At 42.0% G+C, this 24,918-nt stretch overlaps 1 protein-coding gene across 1 annotated transcript in view; it reads right to left on the reverse strand.

The window, feature by feature from the left end:
• Positions 1–456: 456 nt before the first annotated feature.
• The window catches only part of LOC145401072 (zwei Ig domain protein zig-8-like), a 46,133-nt gene continuing 21,671 nt past the window's right edge, over positions 457–24,918 (reverse strand). The window contains exons 4-7 of the mRNA XM_080273444.1: positions 11,626–11,762; positions 4,118–4,289; positions 2,009–2,145; positions 457–1,400 (exon numbers count right to left, since the gene is read on the reverse strand). Of these exons, the coding sequence (XP_080129570.1) occupies positions 1,276–1,400; positions 2,009–2,145; positions 4,118–4,289; positions 11,626–11,762 (571 nt within the window). The 3' untranslated portion in view covers positions 457–1,275. The remainder of the gene's footprint in view (positions 1,401–2,008; positions 2,146–4,117; positions 4,290–11,625; positions 11,763–24,918) is intronic.

The raw sequence follows: 24,918 nt of genomic DNA on the forward strand, positions 1-24,918 counted from the left end.
ATCCTTAAACTGTTCCCTGGCCCTGTGGGAATTTGAACCTGGGTCCGGTAGGACTGCAGGCAACCTCTTTACCGACTGAGCCACCGCGACTTGATATACTAGATTCATGAGAGAGGCACGGGTGTATTTTCTTCCTACAGTGCTTGGAGAAAGATTTAAACTATGGCACACCCACACTAACCAACCTAAAATGGTTTTCGGATGGTGCACTGATTCCCACCCTGCTCCACCACACAGGCACCCACCACCATCCAGCCACCACGTCCTGCTCCCTCTTCTCTAATAACCTCACTCCTATCGATCCTTCCGGCTCCTACACGACTCATACAACGCTCCTTCTTACAGGGTGTACTCATCCCCTCCCCCCATCCCACCACATATTTGGTCTGTCTCACTCACTTCTTTCCGTCCGCCCCACCCAGTTTTTCCCCTTTTTTGACTTAGATTTTTCTCGCCTCTTCACCTCAAGTTTTGTCTCTGGAACTAAAGTACTGACACGAACTTTTGACGACCTGACATGATTACCTCAACTTTGAAACTGCATCGTTTCTTCCACCGGTCATGTCACTCAGTATATGTCTTTTGTTTTTTAACCATTTTTGTTATTGTGCCTCTGAAACTAAGCTGAAAACTTAGACTTGACATGACTTAAATTCAAACCACCCCTTATCATTTTTACCACTCGAATCATTTCATTTATATATCGTCTATCTCTGGTCATTTCTTTTTCTCAAGTCACCTCTGGAACTTAACTAGAAGCTATCACTTTTAGGGTTCAGCCTCATAAAGCCTTTCCTTTAAGGTGATATTATTGCGTTCGTGCATCTGCTGCCTGTACCACTTCACATCTCAACATCAGCGTCATCACCTTGACTACCATTTCCTAATTTCTTTTCCTCCTTCATCAAATATTTCTCCTTTCCTTCCTCCTCTTTTTCCTCTCTCTCCACCCTTTTCTTCTTCTTCTTCTCTTCCTCCTCCCTTTCGTCCTAGTCTTTTTTTTTCTTTTTTTTTTTTTTTTTTTTTTTTTTACTCCTGGATGCGGTACACCTTCTTCCTTTTTCAGCTTCATTCTCCTCATCACCAGTTTCCATTTTTCCTCCTTTCATCTTTTTTTTTTCCTCTCTTCTTCTTTGCTGTCCTTACTCTTCTGCTTCCGTCTTCACTTAATCATCTTCTATCTCTCCACCTAATACATTTTTCCTCTTCTTCCTCCTCTTCCTCTTCTTCCTCTTTCTCTTCTTCCTCCTTCTCCTTTTCTGTCTCCTACTCTCCTCAGGTTCGCGAGAGTAGTGTAGTGAGTGTGGCAATAATGGTGATTGTGGCGAGAGGTGAAGTGTGGGGGGAGGACGACGTGCCCTCATCACTAGTGGAGTGTTGCATGGCCGCGGAACTCTCTCCTGCAGGATGAGAAAAATTGAACTTAGGATAGGCTGCGACTTACACTTGATTGGCTGATTGATCTCTAGCCTGCAGGATGGAAAAATGAAGCTAGTATAGGCTGCAAAATACAAGTGATTGAATGATTGATTCGATGGAGCCCAGGTGTTAGGATGGGTTACAAAATAACTGACTGACTAATTGACTGATTTAGCGAATACTACTATCACCATCAAAATGACAGATTTAGGTTACGTTGCGTTACGGAATGAGGGTGACTGCCTGCTTACTTGATTGAATGTGCGGCTGAATTATTGATTAGACAGACTAAAAGATAGATAGACAGATAGATATAGGTAAACTGATTTATTGACTGATTACTTCCACCGTCGATACGGCAGAAGAGGTAGGTTTAGTTGGATTACTAAATGAAGCTGACTGACTGCTTAATTAGCGAATGACTGTTTTTAGGATTGATTAATTGATCCATGGGTAAAATGCTTCTGTTACTACTACTCCTACAACTACTACCACTACTACTACTACTGCCACAAGATAAACACTATATCACTACCATTCCCTTTCCCACTGCCATCACTCCCATCACCCACACAGCACCAGTACCCACCGTCGAGCACCGTAACAGCCACTACCGCCGTGACGTCATCTCCCGCCGTACAGGTGTAGTTGGCGGTGTCGCTGAGGGAGGCGCGGGCGATGTGGAGCCACGAACTGACTCCTGTGCCTAGGGGCGTGGTGGATACTCTGTGACGAGATAGACAGATAGATAGATGGATAGATAGTTAGATAGATAGGTAGACAGATAGATAGATAGATAGATAGATAATAAAAAGGAGGTTCTGGCCATGTCAAGCCCCAAATTTACCCCAAATAGTCACACACACACACACACACACACACACACACACACACACACACACACACACACACACACACACACACACACACACACACACACACACACACACACACACACAGTACATCACAACCTACACATGGGCGTCTCTCTCTCTCTCTCTCTCTCTCTCTGCATCCTGTTCATTCATGGTTTATGCATTTTCATTTCGTTGTTCAGTGATTCTTCATCTCTCTCTCTCTCTCTCTCTCTCTCTCTCTCTCTCTCTCTCTCTCTCTCTCTCTCTCTCTCACATGAAGAACACAAATGACGGCTGACTCATGCAAACCTGTTTATCCAAATTCTCCAAATTCTCAGATTTTTAGAAATGTCAGGTTTTTATTTTTCTCGCCCGAACGAGTTGAATTGTCGGCTGGAATTCTGGGATGTGATTTTGCATGAGAGAGAGAGAGAGAGAGAGAGAGAGAGAGAGAGAGAGAGAGACAGACAGACAGACAGACAGAGACAGAGACAGACAGACAGAGACAGAGAGACAGAGAGAGAGAGAGTAAAGAATAATGTGTGTACTGATATACAAAAGCCTATGTTATTAGCCTATCATCATCATCTCCATCATCATCATCTCCATCATCACCACCATCATCGCCTCGCATGGGAACATTTGCCACCACCACCACCACCACCACCATCATCATCATCATCATCAACCTACCTTTCTACCCCAATTCCCACATCCTATGGTTTGGGTAGTTTCCACAGCGATACAAAGTCAAAATACGCAAGTAAGGGTGTGCAATCAACAGAGTGGCCTGTCAAATGGATCGTGACTGCATCCATCCACTCGTTTTTCAAGCCTGCAAATTCCCGTACGGTGTTTGGTGTGTCTGTGTCGTATTTCGTATATCTTTGTATGGAATTTTGTGTATATCTGTAGTATTTCATGTATCTGTGTAGTAATTCATGTGTGTGTATAGTATTTCGCAATTGGGTTCCTTGCGTCTTTTGCCCTCATGTTAGAATACACCTTACCACCCTTTCCTTACCTGTGTATTTTCTGCACATACAAACTAAGCCTCCTATGACTCACTCTCTGCTGAATAAAGGAGGTGTTAGGGTGCTAGGATGTTAGGTATTAGGATGTTAGGTATTAGGGTGTTAGGATGTTAGGTATTAGGGTGTTAGGATGTTAGGTATTAGGGTGTTAGGATGTTAGGTATTAGGGTGATAGGGTGTTAGGTATTAGGGTGTTAGGATGTTAGGTATTAGGGTGATAGGATGTTAGGTATTAGGGTGATAGGGTGTTAGAGATCCCTATTGGCAGACAGTAAAATGCCCCACACTCCCTACGTTCCTCTCTTCCTCTCACCATTGGTTCTAAATAAAAGATCTTTCCTTCGCCTCCTCTTTTGTGTTTTAGTTGAATTTGACCATTTGTTTTTGTCGCCCATTAATCCAGTACTCGAGATTGGATTTCTTTCTCTGTCTGTCTGTCTGTCTGTCTGTCTCTCTCTCTCTCTCTCTCTCTCTCTCTCTCTCTCTCTCTCTCTCTCTCTCTCTCTCTCCCTCTCTGGATATTAAATTACTGAATATTTCTTTTTGTACTCTTACGTTCTTTGATTAACATTGTATTACTCTCTCCCTTTGTCTCTCACTGGTTGTTGTATTCCCTGTTTGGACTTTCTCTCTCTCTCTCTCTCTCTCTCTCTCTCTCTCATCATCATCATCATCATCATCATCATCTTAATCATCACCATAATTATCCTATCGTCATCATCATCACATCACCTGACTACCCCCCACCACCATCACCATCACCAGCATCACCATCATCACCACCATCACAATCATTATCCCCCTCACCTGATGCCCCTGTCCGGCTGTGTGACGATGGGTGCACCTGCTCTAGCCCAAATAACAGGTCTGGTCGGGGGCGCTGGCTTCACCACACACTGCAGCCCCACCGTGGAGTCGACACGGTAGTAGGCTGCAGGGACGGGCGTGCCACGGGGGTCACGGATGGAGATGTCTGGCACTGCAGGGAGAGATTAGTGAGATAACGGAGGTATATGAGAGAAAGAGAAAGAGAGAGAGAGAGAGAGAGAGAGAGAGAGAGAGAGAGAGAGAGAGAGAGAGATTATTTTATATTGGCAGTACTCAAGTGCCACAAGGATTAGGGATGGAGATATCTAACACTGGGGAAGAGAGATATGAGAGAATAGAGGTAGATCAAGGAGTCAGTAGAGAGACTGGAGGGACGTCAGAGGCACTAGAATTAATAGAAATGCTAGAGAGAAGTTCGACGTTAAGGAAGCTGTATGCTGGTAGTACTTGGCTGTCAGGGGGTCGCTGGTGTAGATGTCGGGCACTGGGTGAGAGATTAGAGGGAGATTAGAGAGATATAAGATTAAAGAGATTAGAGGAAAGAGAGAGATTCGAGATGTATAAGATTAGAGAGATCAGAGAGTGAACACAGAGATTGCAGAGGGATTAGAGAGATGGAGGTGGGCGTTACTGAGGAGGAAACTAGAGATTATTCAAGGGAGTTATACAAGAAATATATAGAAGTTTGATTTTTCTTCTATTTTATATGACTGGAGAAAAATTAAAAAGAAATAATATAGTTTTCGTGTTTTGGAGAAAAATTAAAAAGAAATAATATAGTTTTCGTGTTTTTATTCCTCAGTGCAAGTCATCCTTCATCTACATTTCTTTCATGGGTAGACAAAATGGAAAAAAAAAAATGTATGTATTCAGTTTTCTCCTTGCATTATTTTTTAGTAGTTTTGCTAAAGAGATGCAATTCAGTCTCATCTCTCTTTCTTCTTTCTTTTCAGTAGTTCGACAAAAGCTACACCTTCCTCCTCCAGCAGACACGCCACTTCATCTCCACTTCAGGTATTCCCTTTGACATTACGCACTTCCTCTGTTCTTTTCCCAGCCTGTCTTTCATGTTTGCTTCGCTTTCCCACGCATTTTTTCCCGCCCATCTCCAGCGTTTTATGAAGTTCCCCCCTTCACTTTTCTCGGCATACTTCGTTTTCGCTCCTTTTTTCTTTTCGCCATTCCCTCTTTTCTTTTATGTTTGTTCCTCTGCCTTTTCCATCTGTACTTTGATTTTAGGGGGACTAATTTTTTCTTCTTTCGCCTGTTCGTCAGGCAAATCGAAGCTACGTTGTGTTGTTTTTATAATTTATTTTTGTCTTTTTAGTTTGTGTGTGTGTGTGTGTGTGTGTGTGTGTGTGTGTGTGTCCAACTCTGGGCATAGGCTTCACAGCCTGATCCCAAGGCCCAGTAGTCCTCCTACATTCCGTACAGCTCTACGTGTCACCACTTCGGCGCTAACACTCACCTTCCATGTTGAATACGTGCTAGGGTTGTCTCATACAGGACTGGTGTATTGGTATTAGTGGGGGTATTTTTACAACATGTCGGCGGGTCTTCTGGTAGATCAGTAGTGTGTGCTGGTTTGTTTGGTTTCATAACATCGTGGAATGTTCAGATGGAAGAATAATGCTCAGATTCTGAAAATGCGTTCATTGGAAGGCTCGTCACTGCTGTATTAATTTTTTCGTCATGCGTAGTTCAATATAAACTTTGATTTAATTCATATCCATTTTCCATCTAGTCTCTGCAGCCATACATATTTTCGGATTCTCTTAGGTCGATAGAGGTCACAGACGATTTTCAATTAGCTTAGAGAACCTTTTGGAACTGGAGGGATCAGAAAGCCTTAATTAAATCTTGAAATAGAGATGCTCGCCATATTAAACAGGATTGGTGTGGAAGTAATAAGATAGAATTTAAGTATGCGCTACTCTTGGTTAAAAAGATACCTTTGCTTGTAAATAAGACACAAATTATACTGTGGTGAAAAGTTTGTGGAAATAATTCGAATTTTTAACCGAGGACATAGGTGGGTGCTTTCCTTGACAGTCTCGTTGAGGGCATCCCGTACTCTCCGACGGTCTCTTCCCCCTACCCCCTCTCTCTCAGATTCCACAGAAACCTATTTCCTCGTGGCGTCAGGTGGAGTGGAGAGGTACAGTTCGCCCGCTCGGCAACAGATGGCGTGAGTGTGGGACCCGCGCGTCTCATTACCATACCAGTGGAATACCCAAACTTTCCTGTCTGGGCCGTCTTCACGTCAGGTTTACTCTTCTTTATAGATATATTTTGTAAGGTCTTTCTCTCTTCTCTCTCTCTCTTCTCTCTCTCTCTCTCTTCTTCTTCTTCCTATCTGCAGACGTGCAAGTGAGTTTGTGTTGAATACCAAAGAGAAAGCGATATATTAACTGAATGTGCGAGAAAGTGATGTATGGAAGCAAACGAACTGACTAAAGATAAAAGTGTATGGCCGAAGTATTCATGGCCACACTCATGACAAAGGTCCCTGGCAGTCGAAGGAAGGTCGCTGCCCTACAAATATTGTGAGAGCAACTTATTCAGGTAATGCTTGTGAGTGGTTTTTGTCTTTGGGATGGAGTAATGAATTTGGAGACTTGAATAATTAGAGATAACTCATTTTAGCAGAACACTGATGGTTGGGCCCGTATTATTGTGTATTTTCATGGTTTTTTTGGACCATATCCACCCAGTATACTGTATATATTACAAAGTAGATAATGGATAATTATGAAATGCGATGATATATTTATTTAGCTAGTCAGGTCAGATGCGAGTAAGGGGATGGGTCTATTATGATGTGGCAGGGGTAAACTAGCTCTGCTGTCGGGCCCTGCTGCGGATGTCACTGATTGCACTGTGCATTTGACCCTTGTGTGGTGTGGTGCGGTGAGGATCTGTCCCTTCTTCCCTTTGGGGCTAAGATGCGAATGACTGTGTTTGAATGGATGAGCAAATGGGGAGTGTGTTGTCCTGTCTCGGCTACCTCCCTTTCCATGGGGGAAGCAGCCTAGGTATATAGATAGATAGATAGATATATTTGTTTATTATTATTATTATTATTATTATTATTTATTATTATTATTATTATATTAATGTTGCTGTGTTGTTGTTTTGTGGTAATCCAGTATGATATAATATTAGTTCCTCATCCGAGTCTCATCCGTCATAAAATTTTGCAGCTCCAGAGGAGCTGTTTCACAGAAAGTCCTTCATTTATCAGAGCTATTTTCCACGTAAGAGTAAACTGATGTTGGTACGGTGGCGGGGTCAAATCACCAATTGTAACTTTGGGATTAGTTGACCGGTTGTAGTTTTGCCAAAATAGTTTTCATAACTTTCCACCAGGATTCGTCGATATATCATAAAGCCAACCCAGGTAATGCCGCACCAACACAACAGTCCTCGATAGGACGTTCCTGGAATATTACGATATATTTTACAAGCTATAGTGCCCAGGTGGTGGCTTGTGAAGGTATTTGGTGCAATATGTTGGCTGGTGGGTGGGGTATTGCAGCCCGGAAATGGAAATCATAGTCTCTGGCCCAAATCTGATGCCTGTATAAAGGGTGGATAATGTGGACACGATGTACACACACACACACACACACACACACACACACACACACACACACACACACACACACACACATACTGTATATATATATATATATATATATATATATATATATATATATATATATATATATATATATATATATATATATACAGTATATATATGTATATAATATACGCGCACATGGTTATCTCAGACTGGCATCCTTTCTGTCTACGAGTATATTCGTATCAGTATCGGTCTATATCTATCTATCTGTCTGTCTGTCTGTCTCTCTGTCGCACGAGTTCAGGTACTTCAAGCAAAACAGGCCTTACATTTGCCGTGCCTTTATTTCTATATCGCGATGGAGCATTTTTACTGAGGGTTTTTTTCCACGGTACTCCTTTGAGCCTTAGCACAGACGTAAAAGAAAAAGCTACACTCTTCCCGTTTACTTCACTCGCCTCTATCCCTCCCTCCCTCCCTCCCTCCCTCCCTCCCTCTCTGATACAAACATATTCTCCGTCTGTCTGTCTGTCTGTTCATTACAAGTTATCACAACTCGGATCTTTATCTCTATGTAAGGTGATAATTTTTAGAAATCCAACATCTCTCTTCTGCACATTCCTATCAGTATCTCTGTCTGTCTGTCTGTCTCTGTCTCTGTCAGTCTGTCTGTCTGTCTGTCTGTCTGTCTGTCTGTCTCTCTCTCTCTCTCTCTCTCTCTCTCTCTAGTTCTCTGTCTTTGTCTATCTGTCTAATATTTACCACCATACAACTGCACAACTATTTCCTTCACCCACCCCAGACCTCCCTGCCGCCACTCACCACCCCAGGCCTCTTCATCTCCACTCCAAGTCCCTCTCCCCACTCACCGCCGCTCCAAATCCTATAACATGGCCCAATAAAAGCCTCTCATTGTGACGAGGTAATCAGGCCTGCAGGAGAGGGAGAATGACCCCGGTAATTGCATCAGTTTTGTGTAATCTAATCGCCGACACTTAAATCACAACACAAGGGAATTACTTTGCTCTTAATAAGCTGTTTGGATATAGTAATGCGTCTCAATCTGGCTATTATCTGAAAGCGTGTCTCTCTCTCTGTTATCTATCTGTCTGTCGTTATATTGACATTTATCTATCAGTCCGTGTCTGTCTGTCTGTTTCTGTCTAGTTGCTGGTCTGTCTCTGCTTCTGCCCTGGTTTTTCTCTGTCTATCATTCAGTCTATCTGCCTCTTGAAATTTATTTTTTTTGACTCTCTCTCTCTCTCTCTCTCTCTCTCTCTCTCTCTCTCTCTCTCTCTCTCTCTCTCTCTCTCTCTCTCTCTCTCTCTCTCGATATAATACTGACCGGAGTTGTGCTGAATTCATAATAATCCTATTGTCTTACTGTACCTTCCTTTATACTGGTTTACCTCGATTTAAAGCTAAAGTAAACTCTATTTCAGTGTCAGAAGTTAGATGTTATTTCCCAAGTGAACTGAATATTCCACACACACACACACACACACACACACACACACACACACACACACACACACACACACACACACACACACACACACACACACACACACACACACACACACACACACACACACACACTCTCAGCAACAACACATGCTGATACAAACAACAAACACAGAATGTCAAATAACAGGCGAACATCACGCTTTGATCAAAACAACGCTAATGCACGTAAAAAAAAAATACACTAATGAAAACACAGAGCCACACAATGCAAGAGCACACACACACACACACACACACACACACACACACACACACACACACACACACACACACACACACACACACACACACACACACACACACACACAAAGGTTCGATGCCCCTATCTGTTTTTTTTTTTTTTTATCTGGGTAGAGATAAAATGGAGGGGTCCCGGCAAATGTCTCTTAGCTATTAATGTGTTGTTTATAATTTGCTGTCAGTACAATGGATATGTATGTGTGAGGCTGTCTGCTGTCTTTTTGTTACCTTTCTGTATTTTTCTATTTAGCTCAGTGTTTTGTCTCTCATATCTGTCTGTCTGTCTATTTATCTGTCTCTTCTATCTATGTATTTGTCAATCTGTCTGTATCTATCTATCTATCTGTCTATAACCATCTGTTGATCTGTTTATCTGCCTATCTGTCTCTGTCAGTCTACCACCAATCTGTCTATCTGTTTATCCATCTATCAATCTATCTCTCTATCAACAACAATATACTTTAAAAAAACATAGAACCAGGACGAAAACACATTAGTTCAACCACCAACCAATAGCAAAAATAAAACAGCCTGTCAAACACACAGCTTTATCCTTTAAAACAACCTAACCACTTCCATTTATATTTGCAGTGAATCTCTGTCCGCTAATCTCTGCCCATATGTTGGCCTGTGTAGGGATAAAATAATTGGCTCGGGGGGGAAGTATTACGTTTAGATGGGGTCCGTGGCTGGGCTGAGGTTAATCTGTAGTGGAACGATATTTTGAAATGTTTTTGGACAGCTGGGGGAAATGGAATTATAGAAAGATTTTTCTCTAGAATGCCTGGTGTGATTTTGAGTGTTTTTCTTTATATATATATATATATATATATATATATATATATATATATATATATATTGATACGTATATGCATTCACAGTGTTTATATAATTTTTTACTTGTGTATTTAACTACAGACCCTTTTATTTGATGAGATATATAGATTCAGACTCTCTTGTTTTATTAGAATATATGATCTCTTAGATTCTTTGTGTTTTTTATTTATCCATATTTTTGACCACGTGCATAGGTTCTGTATTGATTTATTTTATTTAGTTATTTGCTCACCTTTTCAGTAGTGTTTTACTTCGGTGCTTTACGTGTTCCTATATACGGTTAATGTGCGTCTTGCCTGAAACCTGAGGGATGGGATTGTCTTTGTTTAAGCAAATGGAATGGCTGGGAAAGTTGGACTGGCGTTAGGGATAATCTAAAATATGACAATATTCGTCTGGGAAAATTAAAGAAGGGGGATTCCTGGAAAGTTAGTTTGGTAAAATACGAGTACATCTGTGCCGTTCCATTGCACTCCACCGGGAGTTTTACCTGATAGATAGACAGACAGGTAGATAGATAGATGTAAATACATACCGAGAGGTATTGTATGTAATTAAACGATTAGCTAACTGACAAATGATGTAGTACAGTACTTGCAGTATTCGCAGCAGGGATTGTGAAACTGCTACAACAACAACAACAACAATTACTACTACTACTATTATACTACTACTACTACTATTATACTACTACTACTACTATTACTACTACTACTACTACCACTGCTGCTGCTGCTGCTGCTACTACTACTACTACTACTACTACAACTACTACTACTATAATCAATGGTAGCAGTAGTAGTGAAAGCAATAATAAGAAGAGTACAATTATCAGTCATAACAAATCATAATTATCAGTCATTACAAACATCACTGGCAGTAAAGTTATTAAAAACCTTCCTAATCCTTTCCTGACATTGACCTTTCTATATATACATAACCCCCTCCCCCCCCTCCGTCAGCCTCACCACCCCTAAGACCAGGCAGCCAACGGGAGGTCAGCATGCAAGGAGACAAGATTGTGACCTTCAGTTTGTGTGGCATCGTGTAGGGGTTAGCTGCTGGGTAGAATAATTGTGACATTGGTGTGTATTAGGGTAGGGGTGAGTGATGAAGGATGGGTAGACTGAGAGAGAGAGAGAGAGAACATGGCAATGAAAATAAATCAATAGTAAAAATGAATAAATAAGCACACACACACACACACACACACACACACACACACACACACACACACACACACACACACACACACACACACACACTCTCTCTCTCTCTCTCTCTCTCTGCCCCTTACCTGTAACTCTAAGATATACAGGCATGATGGTAGGTGGGTGCGTGGACACCTGACATTCATACTGACCCTCATCCCTCTTCTGAGCCGACCTTATCTGTAGCTTCCAGTTGTTGGGGTGCTCGAACCGTAACGTGTACCTGAAGGGAGAGACGGTACTGTAGGTTATGGTACAGTGGCGGTGGTGGCTGTTGTGGGTAAGGTGCAGTTATAGAGACTGGTTGTATATCTGAATAGAGGATGGTACGGTGGGGAATGGTACAGTGATGATGATGATGGCTCTGGTGAAGGTACAGTGAAGTGTGAAAGTTGGATATACATCTGAAGGGAGGATGGTACGGCGGGTTATTATAAATGGTGATGGTAGCCTTTGTGGTGAAGGGATTAAAATACAATGGTGGTGGCGGCTGTTGTGTTGAAAGTTGAGTAAGGTACGGAAGATGGCTGTGTATCTGTAGTGAAGATAGTGCGGTGGGTTATGGTACAGTGGTGGTGATGATGGTGGTGGCTGTGGTGAAAGTCTATCTATCTATCTATGTACCTAGGCTGCTTCCCCCAAGGAAAGGGAAGTAGCCGAGACAGAACGACACACTCCCCATTTACTCATCCATTCAAACACATTCATTTGCATCTTAGCCCCAAAGGGGAGAACGGACAGATCCTCATCGCACCACACCGCACGAGGGTCAACTGTGCAGTGCAATCAGTGACATCCGCAGCAGGGCCAGACAGCAGAGCTGGTTTACCCCTGCCAAATCATAATAGATCCATCCCCTTACCCGCACCTGACCTGATTGGTTGATCAGATCAAATGCGGGAGAATATCCCCTCAGGGCTGCGTCATCATTTATTCATTCACAATTTATCTCCATTTATTTCTGTCACGCACAGCCACTCTTCTTTGCTCAACAGACATCCCTCTCGCATTCAACTCTCTCTTCACACTGTCCATCCATCCTATTCGTGGTCTCCCTCTCAGCCTTACACCTCTCACGTCAGATCTAGTTATCTTTTTTACCAGTCGCTCATTATCCATTCTCTCCACATGCCCAAACCATCGCAACACCCTCTTCTCAACTCTACCAGCCATCTCTCGAACAGCTCCAGTTCTCCTTCGCACTTCATCATTTCTCACTCGATCCATACGCGTCACTCCACACATACTCCTCAGACACCTCATCTCCATTACATTCAAACTTTTCCTCTCTGCTACACCCATATTCCATGTTTCAGCCCCATATAACGCAGTCGATATCACAACACCCTCATACAGCCTTCTCTTTAGGCTACATCCATTTTAAGCGAACGACATCTAAACACTTTTTTCATTCCTCCCAGCACCTTTCCTACTTCATTCATTCTGAACTTCACTTCTGCATCTATTCTTCCATCCACAGCAACATGTGACCCTAAATACTTAAAACACTCTACTTCCTCAAGCAACTCACCATTCAAAACTATATTCATCCCCGTACCATCTACCGACCTTGTACACTTCATCACTTTACTCTTATTCTCATATACTTTAAATTTCCTCATTTCTCACATCATTCCAAACTCCTCTACCAATTTTCTCAATCTCTTCTCTGAATCAGCCACCCGTGCAGTATCATCTGCAAACAGCAGCTGCTTCAGATTCCACTCTCTACCATCAACATTCACCAGACTCAGACCTCCACCTAAAACTCTGGCATTCACCTCCCTTACAACACCATCCATATAAATATTAAACAACCAAGGCGACATCACACATCCCTGCCGCAGCCTCACTCTCACGGGAAACCAATCACTCACAGTATTTCCCACTCTTATACACGCTCTACTATTTTCATAAAAACTCTTCACCGTTTTTAGTAACTTCTACCATCAAGTCCATACAGTCTTAAAACAGTCCACAAAGCCTCCCCATCAATTCTATCATACGCTTTCTCTAAATCCATGAATGCCCAAAACACATCCTTGCCTTTCGCTAAATACTTATCATACACTTGTCTCACAGCAAACACCTGATCCACGCATCCCCTCCCTCTCCTAAAGCCACACTGCTCATCACCAATCACTCCCTCTGTACCCTCTCTAACTCTCATAATTAACACTCTACCATACACCTTACCTACAACACTCAACAGACTTATACCCCTAAATCTAGTACATTCATACTTATCACCCTTGCCTTTATACAACGGGACCACACAAACACTTGCCCAGTCATTTGGCACCATACCTTTCACAAAGCAATAATTCAACAGTCTTACTAACCAGTCAACAATAGTCACTCCACCACCCTTCAGGCATTTCACAGCACACCCATCCATACCTGCAGCTTTCCCTGTCTTCATCTCCTTTACTGCCTTCTCCACTTCCTCCTTCGTGATCAAAGAATCATTCAACTCTCCCAACACATTTATTCCTTGCACCCTTCCATCCGCCACAATCTCAGCCACCCTTTCCTCCTCTACATTTAACAATCATTCAAAATACTTTGCCCTTCTCTTCCTTACTGTATCCATCTCAATTAACATCCTTCCATCCTCTGCTTTTACTCGCTCTTCCTTCCCAGACTCTCCCTTTCGCACCCTTTTCACCTCCTTCCAGAACATTTTCTTATTCTGTTGAAAAATTCTCAGTCAGCCGCCTTCCCCACCTCTTATCTGCTTCCACATTAGCATCACGCACAGCCCTTCTCGCCCTATTCCTCTTTTCCTTATACCTTTCATATGACACCTCATCCTCCCTCTGCAGCCACACTTTATATGCACGTCTCTTCTCAGCCACAGCCATACTTACTTCTTCACACCACCATTCACTTCCTTTTCTTACACCACCACCCACACGTCTAACACCACACACCTCTTCCGCATGCCCCACCACGGCACTCTTAAACAACTGCCATTCCTCCTCCGCACAACCATTTTCCTTATCTTTCACTGCATTCCATTCATCTTTCCATTTCTCCTGATACTCTTTCATTTTCTCACTTTTATCCAACTCACTCATTTTCAAAACCTCCCTGCCACACCTAACCCTCCTAGCTCTCACCCGTCTCTTACCTACTCTTAATTTTCCCTCCACCACATAGTGGTCAGACATACCTCCACCCTCCCCTCTCAGAACTCTCACATCCAACAATCTTCCTATTACATTCTTGGACACAACCACACAGTCCATCAGTGCTTTATCAACAACCCTTCCACCCTCCTGTCTCACCCATATATACTTATAAACATCTTTCTTCTCAAACAGGGTATTTCCAATCACCATCTCTCGCTCAATGCACATCCCTATCATTCGTTCCCCATTTTCATTTCTTCCAGGCACACCATGCCTACCAACTATACCTTCAACTGCTACATTTCCCACTCTAGCATTCAGATCTCTCATCATTGCCACATTCACATTCGCTCCAAAACTCTGCAGACACTCATCAACGTCATTCCAGAAAGACTCCCTCTCTTCTTCATCCCCTTCACTACCAGGCCCATATGCACCCACAAACACCCACAACTCACATTCAAATTTCGCTTTCACCCACATCAGTCTCGATGACACCTCCTTCCATTCAATCACACATTGCTGCTTCCGGACTTACTAACAAGGCCACATCTTCTCTTGCCCTTCCTCTATCAACATCAGACAATCTTCCATCCACACTTCCAGACATAGACTCACCCTTCCCTTTCATCTTCGTTTCACTCACAGCTAACACATCCAACTTTCTTCTCACAAACATTCTCCCAGTCTCCTCCCTTTTAGCCTCAATCGTACTACGTCCATGCACATTCGTAGACCCAATCTTCAGGGTACGGGGATAACTCAATCCTCCCATCCCTTTCTCTGGCCTGTCTCTTTTTAGGAACTAAAAAACAGAGGAGGGGGTCCCTAGTCCCCTCACCCCGCCCCTTTTTGGTCGACTTTTACGACACGCAGGGAATACGGTGGCAGTATTCTTCCTAACACAACCTGGCCGCAGAGAAGCAGTACCACCCCATAGTGCGGCCAGATTATCCCCCCCCCCCCGGCCACAGGGGGATGAAAGTAAGGTACAAAATTTTGGCCTCCTGTTACACTGTGTCTACTTCACACTCAGGGCATTTCCGTCACTTTCCTCTCTGACGCATCGTATTAAAGAGAATCATTTACGGGCATAGAAACATACCAACCTGCTTCCTGTTGATCTATTACATCTACTTCACACTCAATGGACATGTCCGTCATTTCCTTCCCCTAATGCAGTATATACAGTAGAGTGGTCTGCAAACAGAACTTCACTAAGACCTCACTTAACAGAACCTTATGCTTTGCGAGGACGACTCAGTGTGCTGGTGTGGACGTTGGTGTAACAGACGGAGTAGGACATGAATATATAATACTACGTGTCGACCCCTCTTATCACAGCACCCAAAATCATCTGAAATGTGAACCTGGTGGACAGCAGGCTGAAGCTGCCCTCGTCCTCAAGTTCATCATCCTTTTAAATGATAGGCAAGGGAGGTAACTGAGGGACACTTAAATAAACAGGTAGTTGAGCCACAAGGCAGTATCGAATTCCTGCAATAAAAAAAATCTAAACCAAATGAAATTACAAGGAAATAGGAAGAATAAAATGAAAAGTTAAACAGAATTAGACGCTTCATTTTCATATTCCTGCACGACTCTCTTACTTTTCGATGCATGTTTATACTTTTTTCGGTGTGTCTGTTAATTGTGGGAATAAGCAGAACTGGTGCTGATGCCACATTATCGCGCTTCACTGAGCGGAATAATAGAAAATATGGTAATTGATATGTGACACGAATTACCCTGGGTCAAAGCTTCTCGTTCACTGTGCCAAAATTAAACCATTGAGAGAGAATGATGTATTTTGGATCCATGCATACATATATACATACATACAGTACATCCATAGATGCATTCTTTGCATATACGCACATACAGACAAATACATACGCACACGCATACCTACATAACACTTTAATACATACACTCTCTGTCTGTCTGTCTGTCTATCTGTCTCTCTCTCTCTCTCTGTCTGTCTGTCTTTCTGTCTCTGTCTCTGTCTGTCTGTCTGTCTGTCTGTCTGTCTGTCTCTCTCTCTCTCTCTCTCTCTCTCTCTCTCTCCAGACCCCATAACAACCAGACCCAACACACTGCACCCCCATAAATTTTTGCACAATTTGTCCCCTGGGCCACCTTGGCAGCGACTCTCACACGTCAGATACGCCCTACCGTCTCACTGGAGTCTGTGTTGGAGATACGTAGTTTGTGAGATAGGGGTTGTTTGATGGATTAATATACCTAATCTCTGTCTTTCGTCTGTCTGTCTGTCTGTCTGTCTGTCTCTCTCTCTCTCTCTCTCTCTCTCTCTCTCTCTCTCTCATTACTGCATCTGAAGCGAAAGCAGTTCTCATTTCACTTTTTTACCGTTTTCTTTTTTTTTTTTTTACTGTTTCTGATTAATGCATCGAAGGTCATTTTCAAGTCAATTACTCTCTCTCTCTCTCTCTCTCTCTCTCTCTCTCTCGGCTAAGCAGTATATGGATACCCTCAATAGTGTTTTTTTTTTTTTTTCAACGTTGTTAGAGAAATAATCGAAATAGCAAGTTTTGTTTTTAAACTTCTCGTACGATATTTTAAAATTTATTGTTAATTCTTGCTATACCGAGACGATTTTATCCGGTCAGAGAAAGATGTTTTATTGAAGGGATTGTTGTTGTTTAATTGTTGTTGCTGTTGTTGTTGTAGTTGTTGCCTGGCTCATTTGAAGCGTGAACCCAGTGGACCACAGGCTTATATTGCCCTTGTTCTCCGGTCCCCCTATCCTTCTTTCGGGGATAGGAAACCAGTTGAGGGACGTTTGTATAACCAGGCAGATTGTACATTGTTTTACACACCGATCCATACACGGTGAGGGCTGGAGAGGTTAGATATCTTCATTATACTTTTCCCTTCAAGAGATGTCCCGTAAGCTGAATAAAATCATTAGAAAGTAGCAGGAATGGACCACTGAAGGGAATTACCGGATTGAGAGTGGCTAATAGGGGGCTACATTTAATCCCCTAGTTTGAGAAATCTCCCCTGGGCTGAGTAAAATCGTCTGGAGATAACAGGATTGAAAATACGACATGCGGGATTGGTCTGAAGGGGTTAAGGTGAATCGGAAAGAACGTAAAACACAATTTAATATACTGCCCATGTTAGCCTCGAGAATTGCAATAAAAAAGACGATTCTGAAAAGCGCTTGTACAGTTTTCATACATATACTGTATATTTTATGACTTTCTTTTAGGCGCAAATTCGCCTCTTTCGTGAAATTTTGGAACAGACAGAAAAAGTGTCTGATGTGTAGCGGGAAATTTTTAACAGTTTGTTTCATTTAATAAGCCTGCACTTTTAGTGTGTGTGTGTGTGTGTGTGTGTGTGTGTGTGTGTGCTTGTGCGTGTATTTATGAGTCTATGGGCCGTATTCTGAGTGACATGGGCAGCGTCGTAACAGTTCTTCGTTAGCGAGGTGGCTGTCTATCATTCATATCAATATTCCGACACACCTGGGCAGAAATGAAATACACGCAGTTGTATACCATATCCACTGGTTCAAAATATAAATTCAAGTCACGCAGAAACTAAACCCTCAGCTATGTCGCACAGGGAAGCGTCATAAAGAGTATGTTGTAAAAATAAAAGTATATTGTTCCAGTGTTCACGGATAGTTTTTACTTCCATTCTTTTTTTTCTTTTTTTTTTTGTGTGTGTATGTGTATTTTGGCGCCTTTTTATTGCGAGAGAATGGTAATAGTTTCTTTTAGTGATCATGCTGTGTGTGTGTGTGTGTGTGTGTGTATGTGTGTGTGTGTGTGTGTGTGTGTGTGTGTGTGTGTGTGTTTTACGGAAGTGTCACATTACGAGGTTGTCCATATATTACGTTCTCCAAGCTTTTCTTTTGCGGGGACGGCTGTCTGCATTCGTGAGGACCAAGGACATTTTTGGATGCATCATGAAATCACTAATCATCTAATAAACCACCGAAAGAAAAGAAACACTAAAATATATGAAAAAGTTTATGGGAAGTAGAATTTTATGTAGGCGAGACGCTGGTAACGCTGCCTGGGTCGTTCCTGCAACACATGGTAAACTGGTAACGCTGCCTGGGTCGTTCCTGCAACAAATGATAATTGGTTATGCAATATGTGGATCTCCTTGTACACGTCTGCCTTAGTCTCTCCAAGAAGCAAATTTTGGATCCTTGGTCATTAAATCAACGAGGGTCATTAAGGCACGTGATTATTTTCTGCCAAGCCACACTCTTCACTTAGAAATAAAGTTCTGACCAGACTGACATCCAAACTCTGGGTCTTCCGCTTACGGGCTGCACGTACTAACTAATGTACCATCGACTCACCCATAGTCTTACAACAACAACAACAATAATGATAATAATAATAATAATAATAATAATAATAGTAATAATATATAATAATATGAAGAGGAAGAAGGAAGAGGAGGAGGAGGAGGAGAAGCAAAAGAAAAGAAAGAAGGAAGAAGAGAGAGAGAAAGAAAATCCAAGGTGAAGAAGAAGAAGAAAACCATATTAACTTACAGTATCTGAAATCGGATTGAATGCTTCCTTGTGACTGGCGGGAAAAGGCTTATCCTCACAACACCGATTCTGCCGCCACACCAAGTGGACATAACTTTTTATTTTTATTTTCTCTCCCCCCCTTTTGCCTTCCTTTTTTCATTTTTCCTCACTCACAGGGGAAGCCAAATCCAGTGCGTGTCCCTAACTCTGTCAGTCTCTGAGTTACTGTGTCTTTTTTGGCAAGGGAAGCTACGAAGCACCTTTTTTATGCCGATTACATCTTAGCGTTCTCGTTGATTGTTTACATAGTTTTGATATTGACATGCATAGGTAACCTGTGGGAGGATAGTGATATGTAATACGTAGAATTAATCGCTAAGGAGGAGGTGCTACGGAAACTCCCAGACTACCTAGAACAAGGCCTCATATCCATTGTTGTTTGTACAGTCGAAGGAAACTTAAGACATCAGTAAATTTAGTAACGATAATGGTGCTACTCCTTTCTCAGCTTTCCTGCACACTTGCTTGTTGTTTTTTCGTGTTTGCAGCGGGTCCATATTTCTTGTGTGTTTTGTCCACGTTAGGGTAGCTGATGGGGGAGGTGGGTAATGGCAGGCGATGGACGGGGGATCAGTGCACCTAAGTCTACATGTACGGCTGGATGGCGTGCATGGAAGGACAGGGAAGGGCAGGAGGGAAGGGTAGGGTGGGGAGGAAAGAGCAAAGGACGAGAGAGAGAGAGAGAGAGAGAGAGAGAGAGAGAGAGAGAGAGATGAAGACGGAAAGGAAATGACTGAGAGAAAGGATGCAGGATTAAAGGAAAGGAGGAGAAAGAAGTGGAAAAAGGAAAAGGGAGGGAAGAAGACGGATGTGAATTAGAAGAAAGAAGACAGATGAAGAACAAGAAGAGAGAGAAACAAAGGAGCATATAGCGAAGGAGGAATGGAGAAGAGAGGGGGCGGAGAAGAGGAAATATAATAATTAGGGATTGTGAGGAGAAAGCAAAGGAGGCGGACATGGAGGGAGGAAGACAGGGCGCAAAGAGAGAAGGAGAAGAAGAGAGAGAGGGGGGGGGAAGGGAAGGAAAGCAGGGGAAAGAGGAAGAATGGAAAGGATAGGAAAAGAGAAGGAAGAGAAGAGACAAGCAAGGATAGGAAGAGATAAATGGAAAAGGGAAAAAGGAGGAGGAGGAGGAGGAGGAGGAGGAATATAATGGAAGAGAAAGGAGTTAGGAAAGAGGAGAGAGAAAAAAAAGACGGAAAAAATTAGATGGGAGAAGAAAACGAAAACGGAGGAGAAGGAAGGGAACGATGGAGAAAGAGTGATGTAAAGTGGAAGGGCCATCCAGGGGGTAGCAACTGGATACTCTTTTGAAATTTTTGGACCAAATGACCAAGCGCAGGGTTCCCACTCTCCTGACCAGTCAATGGATGCATGGATGATAGATGGATAGAAAAAAAGCGTACAAATTCAATACAGTACAACCTTTATGAATGCAGTTATGTAGAATATAAGAGACTACTATATTTTTCTCGACATCCACCCATCAATATATAAAATTCTGATAATTAACACAGTCTAAAAGGTTTCCTAACACCGCACAGTGTAGTACTGCATAGTGTAACATAACTTTCTGAACTGCCATAGTGCATATTGGATGGATGTAGCAATTTCTGATAAACATTGAAGTGGAATGTGTGTGTGTGTGTGTGTGTGTGTGTGTGTGTGTGTGTGTGTGTGTGTGTGTGGTTGGTTGGTTGGTTTTTTTTTTTTGGGGGGGGATAGAGGGTGAAACGGTTGGTCAATAACAATATATATAAAGATACATGGGCGTACAGACATACATAATTATAAATAAATGCAAACGCACCGAGAGAAGGCTTCCTGGCACGTTTTATATATATATATATATATATATATATATATATATATATATATATTTATATATATATATATAATCATCATAATCATCATCATCATCATCATCATCATGATCAGCCATAACTAGTCCACTGCTGAACAAAGGCCTCCCCCAACCTTTTCCACGAATTCCTTGACTTAGCCAATCTTTGCCACGTTTTCCCTGCAAATTTCTCTATCTCGTCTCTCCATCTCCTGTCTGGCCTTTTTCTGCTACGCTAACAATCTCCTGGTGTCCAGTCAGTCAGCCTCTTGCTCCATCGGTTATCCCTTATTCTTGCTATATGGCCTGCCCACCTCCATTTCTGTTCTTTTATAACTTCTATAATATCTTTGACTTTAGTCTGCTCTCTCACCCAAGTTGATCTTTTCCTGTCTCTTAAAGATATTTCCAACATTTACCTTTCCATTGCTCTCTGAGAACGGATTAATTTATTTTCCATCGATTTTGTCAGTTTCCAGGTCTCACAACCATACGTCATAGCTGGAATTATACATTTGTTATATACTTTTCGTTTCATACACACTGGCAAGCTACTTTTCATAATGTCTCTATGTTTACCGAAAGCTTTCCATCCAATTGTAATGCTTCTTTTTATTTCGCTTTCATGATCTTTCTTTAATTTTAGTATTTGTCCCAAGTAGTTGTACTCCTCAACTTCTTCATGAACCGCTTATTCTGATGACGGTCTTTGGTGTTTGTGGAGTAAACATTACTTTAGTTTTACTCCGGTTCATCTTCAGTCCTACTTTCAGACTTTCTCTGTTCAGTTCATCTAACATTTCTTGCAAGGATAAACACACACACACACACACACTCTCTCTCTCTCTCTCTCTCTCTCTCTCTCTCTCTATTATATTACTACTAACGTTGCGTTAATACTGGCCATACTCTGCTCTCTTCAGCTTAGCCTAAAATCATAATCTTTCTATCTTGTGTGACAATGAAAGCAAGAAATAATGCATATGGTGGGAAAATTCAAAGATTACCCCCACCCAAAAAAAAAAAATACTGGGCAAAGAAAAAAAAAAGAAATAATCAGTTGCCTATCATAAAAATGTGAGAAATAATATGCAAGCTGAGGGTAAAGACAAAAGATGGGACTAATGCACAAAGTCAAGACATTTCAAAATGATACCATAATATGCCCTAAGTGATAAAACCAAAGGAAACCGCCTGGGAAATATAATCAGTACTTAAAAAGGTATGAGAATGATAATAGAATAAAATAAGAAATATCAATGATGATACCAAAATATGCCTTAAATGATAAAACCAGAGGAAACAGCCTGGGAATATAATCAGTACTTATAAAAGTATGAGAATAATAATAGAAAACAATGATGAAGATTAAACCAAGAAATATTGCACGAAGACAAGAAATTCAAAACGACACTTGATATGCCTTAAAGGATAAACCCCACAACTGCCAAAGAAATAATCAGCCTTGAAAAGAAATGGGTTAACTTAAAAAAAAAGTCGAAATAAGGAAGATAAAAAACAACTCGAGGACAAGAAATTTTAAGATGACACCAAACATGACGAAACTGATGTCCTAATAGAAGAAAAAATCCAAAGAAATAATCACTGTCATTGGAAGCAACCTTGAGGCCAGCATTCATACCTGGGCCGTCCCCCTCCAGACTGGGTTATGGGCAGTAATAAGGAGTTGGCGAGGCTAATTTAACTCATTTTGTGGGGGGAAGCGAGTTTGTTTGTTTGTGTGTGTGTGTGTGTGTGTGTGTGTGTGTGTGTGTGTGTGTGTGTGTGTGTGTGTGTGTGCGTGTGTGTGTGTGTGTGTGTGTGTGTGTGTGTGTGTGTGTGTGTGTGTGTGTGTGTGTGTGTGTTTGTGTGTTTATCCTTGAATTTTGCCTCCTAATGTGAGAGCCAAGCCCATGGAATTTATTGAGTCATTAAGTGCTTTGGATTCCACATGCCCAGACCTTACTGTTGTCTCTTATGGGGAGGAGGGAAGAATGATTAGTGTATGTGAGTATGTGACCTTGAGAGAGAGAGAGAGAGAGAGAGAGAGAGAGAGAGAGAGAGAGAGAGAGAGAGAGAGAATGTGTTTGTTATTGTCTCGTATTATTACTTTGAGAGTTGGTTTACATATTTTAGATGTTGTGGAATCTCTCTCTCTCTCTCTCTCTCTCTCTCTCTCTCTCTCTCTCGTAATGTTGTTTTCCATTACATATGATGCTGTAATTTCTTTCTTTTTGTTTTCTGCAGACGATTTTTATTCAGCGTGGATTTTTTCGAGCTGGATGGGTTAGATGCAGCCTATATTAAAGAAAGCACATGTGGAAATCTGTCCCAAGCTGAATAAAATCGTCTGGAGGTAGCAAGAATAAAACAAAAACACGTCATCGGGTTGAAGGGCTTAATGAAGCTTGACACACACCACCACAGCGTAATTTTATGGCGTATTCTTGACGTTTTTTATGTAGATTTTACAATTAAATGGCCATTTTTTTGGTATTTCATTATATTAGGTTTTATCCTTATACTGCTTTTACTCTTGTTGAACGAGGACAATGACCAATTTTGTTAAGCTGGCATGATTATTTTAGTGTAGTCAATTAATCAGTCAGCAGTCTCTGAGGGTCAAGATTGATGTCCTCTGAGGAGATATTTAAGTTACTGTTTTCTAAATTGTCGGAGTAAGTGAAACCCGGGGAGTAGAATCCTTAGAGTTTTACAGCTGTCTGTCTGCGTGCCCCGCCTCCGTGGCCCACCCATTCACACGCACACTGCTCTGTGTGTGTGTGTGTGTGTGTGTGTGTGTGTGTGTGTGTGTGTGTGTGTGTGTGTGTGTACCTCCCCGTACCCACACAGTGACAGGAGGACAACATGGTGTATTGGCTGATCGTGACTGATCCAGCAAATCAGATTAAGCCAAATCAGAACCGCGAAATCCCCAACACGACACACACAAACACAACCAGAATATCTCCAGGGCACGAATGCTGACGAATATTGAGCTTCACCAATATAAACTTCAGAGAAAATTAGGTTCCGTGGAAATATTGGTTCGTGGAAATTTAATTCAGTATGTTTATCTAACTTTAGGTCTGTCTGTCTGTCTGTCGCACTATTTGTCTGCTTGTATGTCTGGGTTCCACATAATCTTCTACCTGGAGATTTAAATATGTCTAACTATTCCTCTGTCTATCTATGTGTCTATCTATGTGTCTCTCTGTCTTTCGAACTGCTTAGCTGTTTGTCTATCCAAGCTCTACGTAACTCCCCCATCTCGGAGATTTTAATGTCTATCTGTCAGTCTGTCTATCTGGCTGACTTGGCTATCTATCCGTTTGTCGAAATGTTTGTCTCTGCTGACTATCCATCCACATACCCCACGTGATTAGAACCGTATTCCTTCCATAAATATATACCATTCTCCTGAACAGTTAATACGAAGTTGAAAAATATTCATTGCGGAATACAGCGCACCACTGGAAACTCACTTGGTGGTATCGTATGCGTTACGGGGAGGGCTCAGTCTGCTAGTGTGGGCGCGTGTGTGAGTGTGGGAGTAGGAGAGTGATAAATGACAGGACAGACACTCAACGCTGACTGTGCAGGCCCCGCAGCGCACAATAATCTCCCCGCCGAGTGGAAGAGAGCATTATATATAAACCACCCTGTGTTATATCTCGAGTTACGAATATAAAGTTATGAAATAAAAAATAATCCTAAACAAAAACACAGTCACCCGCCATGAAGACATAGATATATTCCTAGCGAAATGTAACTAGCCGCCACCAAGACAAAGGCATTACCTCGGCAATAAAACGTG

This window comes from Coenobita brevimanus, chromosome 54 (genome assembly GCF_032717465.1).
Source record: "Coenobita brevimanus isolate Jiangsu-jjx chromosome 54, ASM3271746v2, whole genome shotgun sequence".
In the NCBI taxonomy this organism is placed as follows: Eukaryota; Metazoa; Arthropoda; class Malacostraca; order Decapoda; family Coenobitidae; genus Coenobita; species Coenobita brevimanus.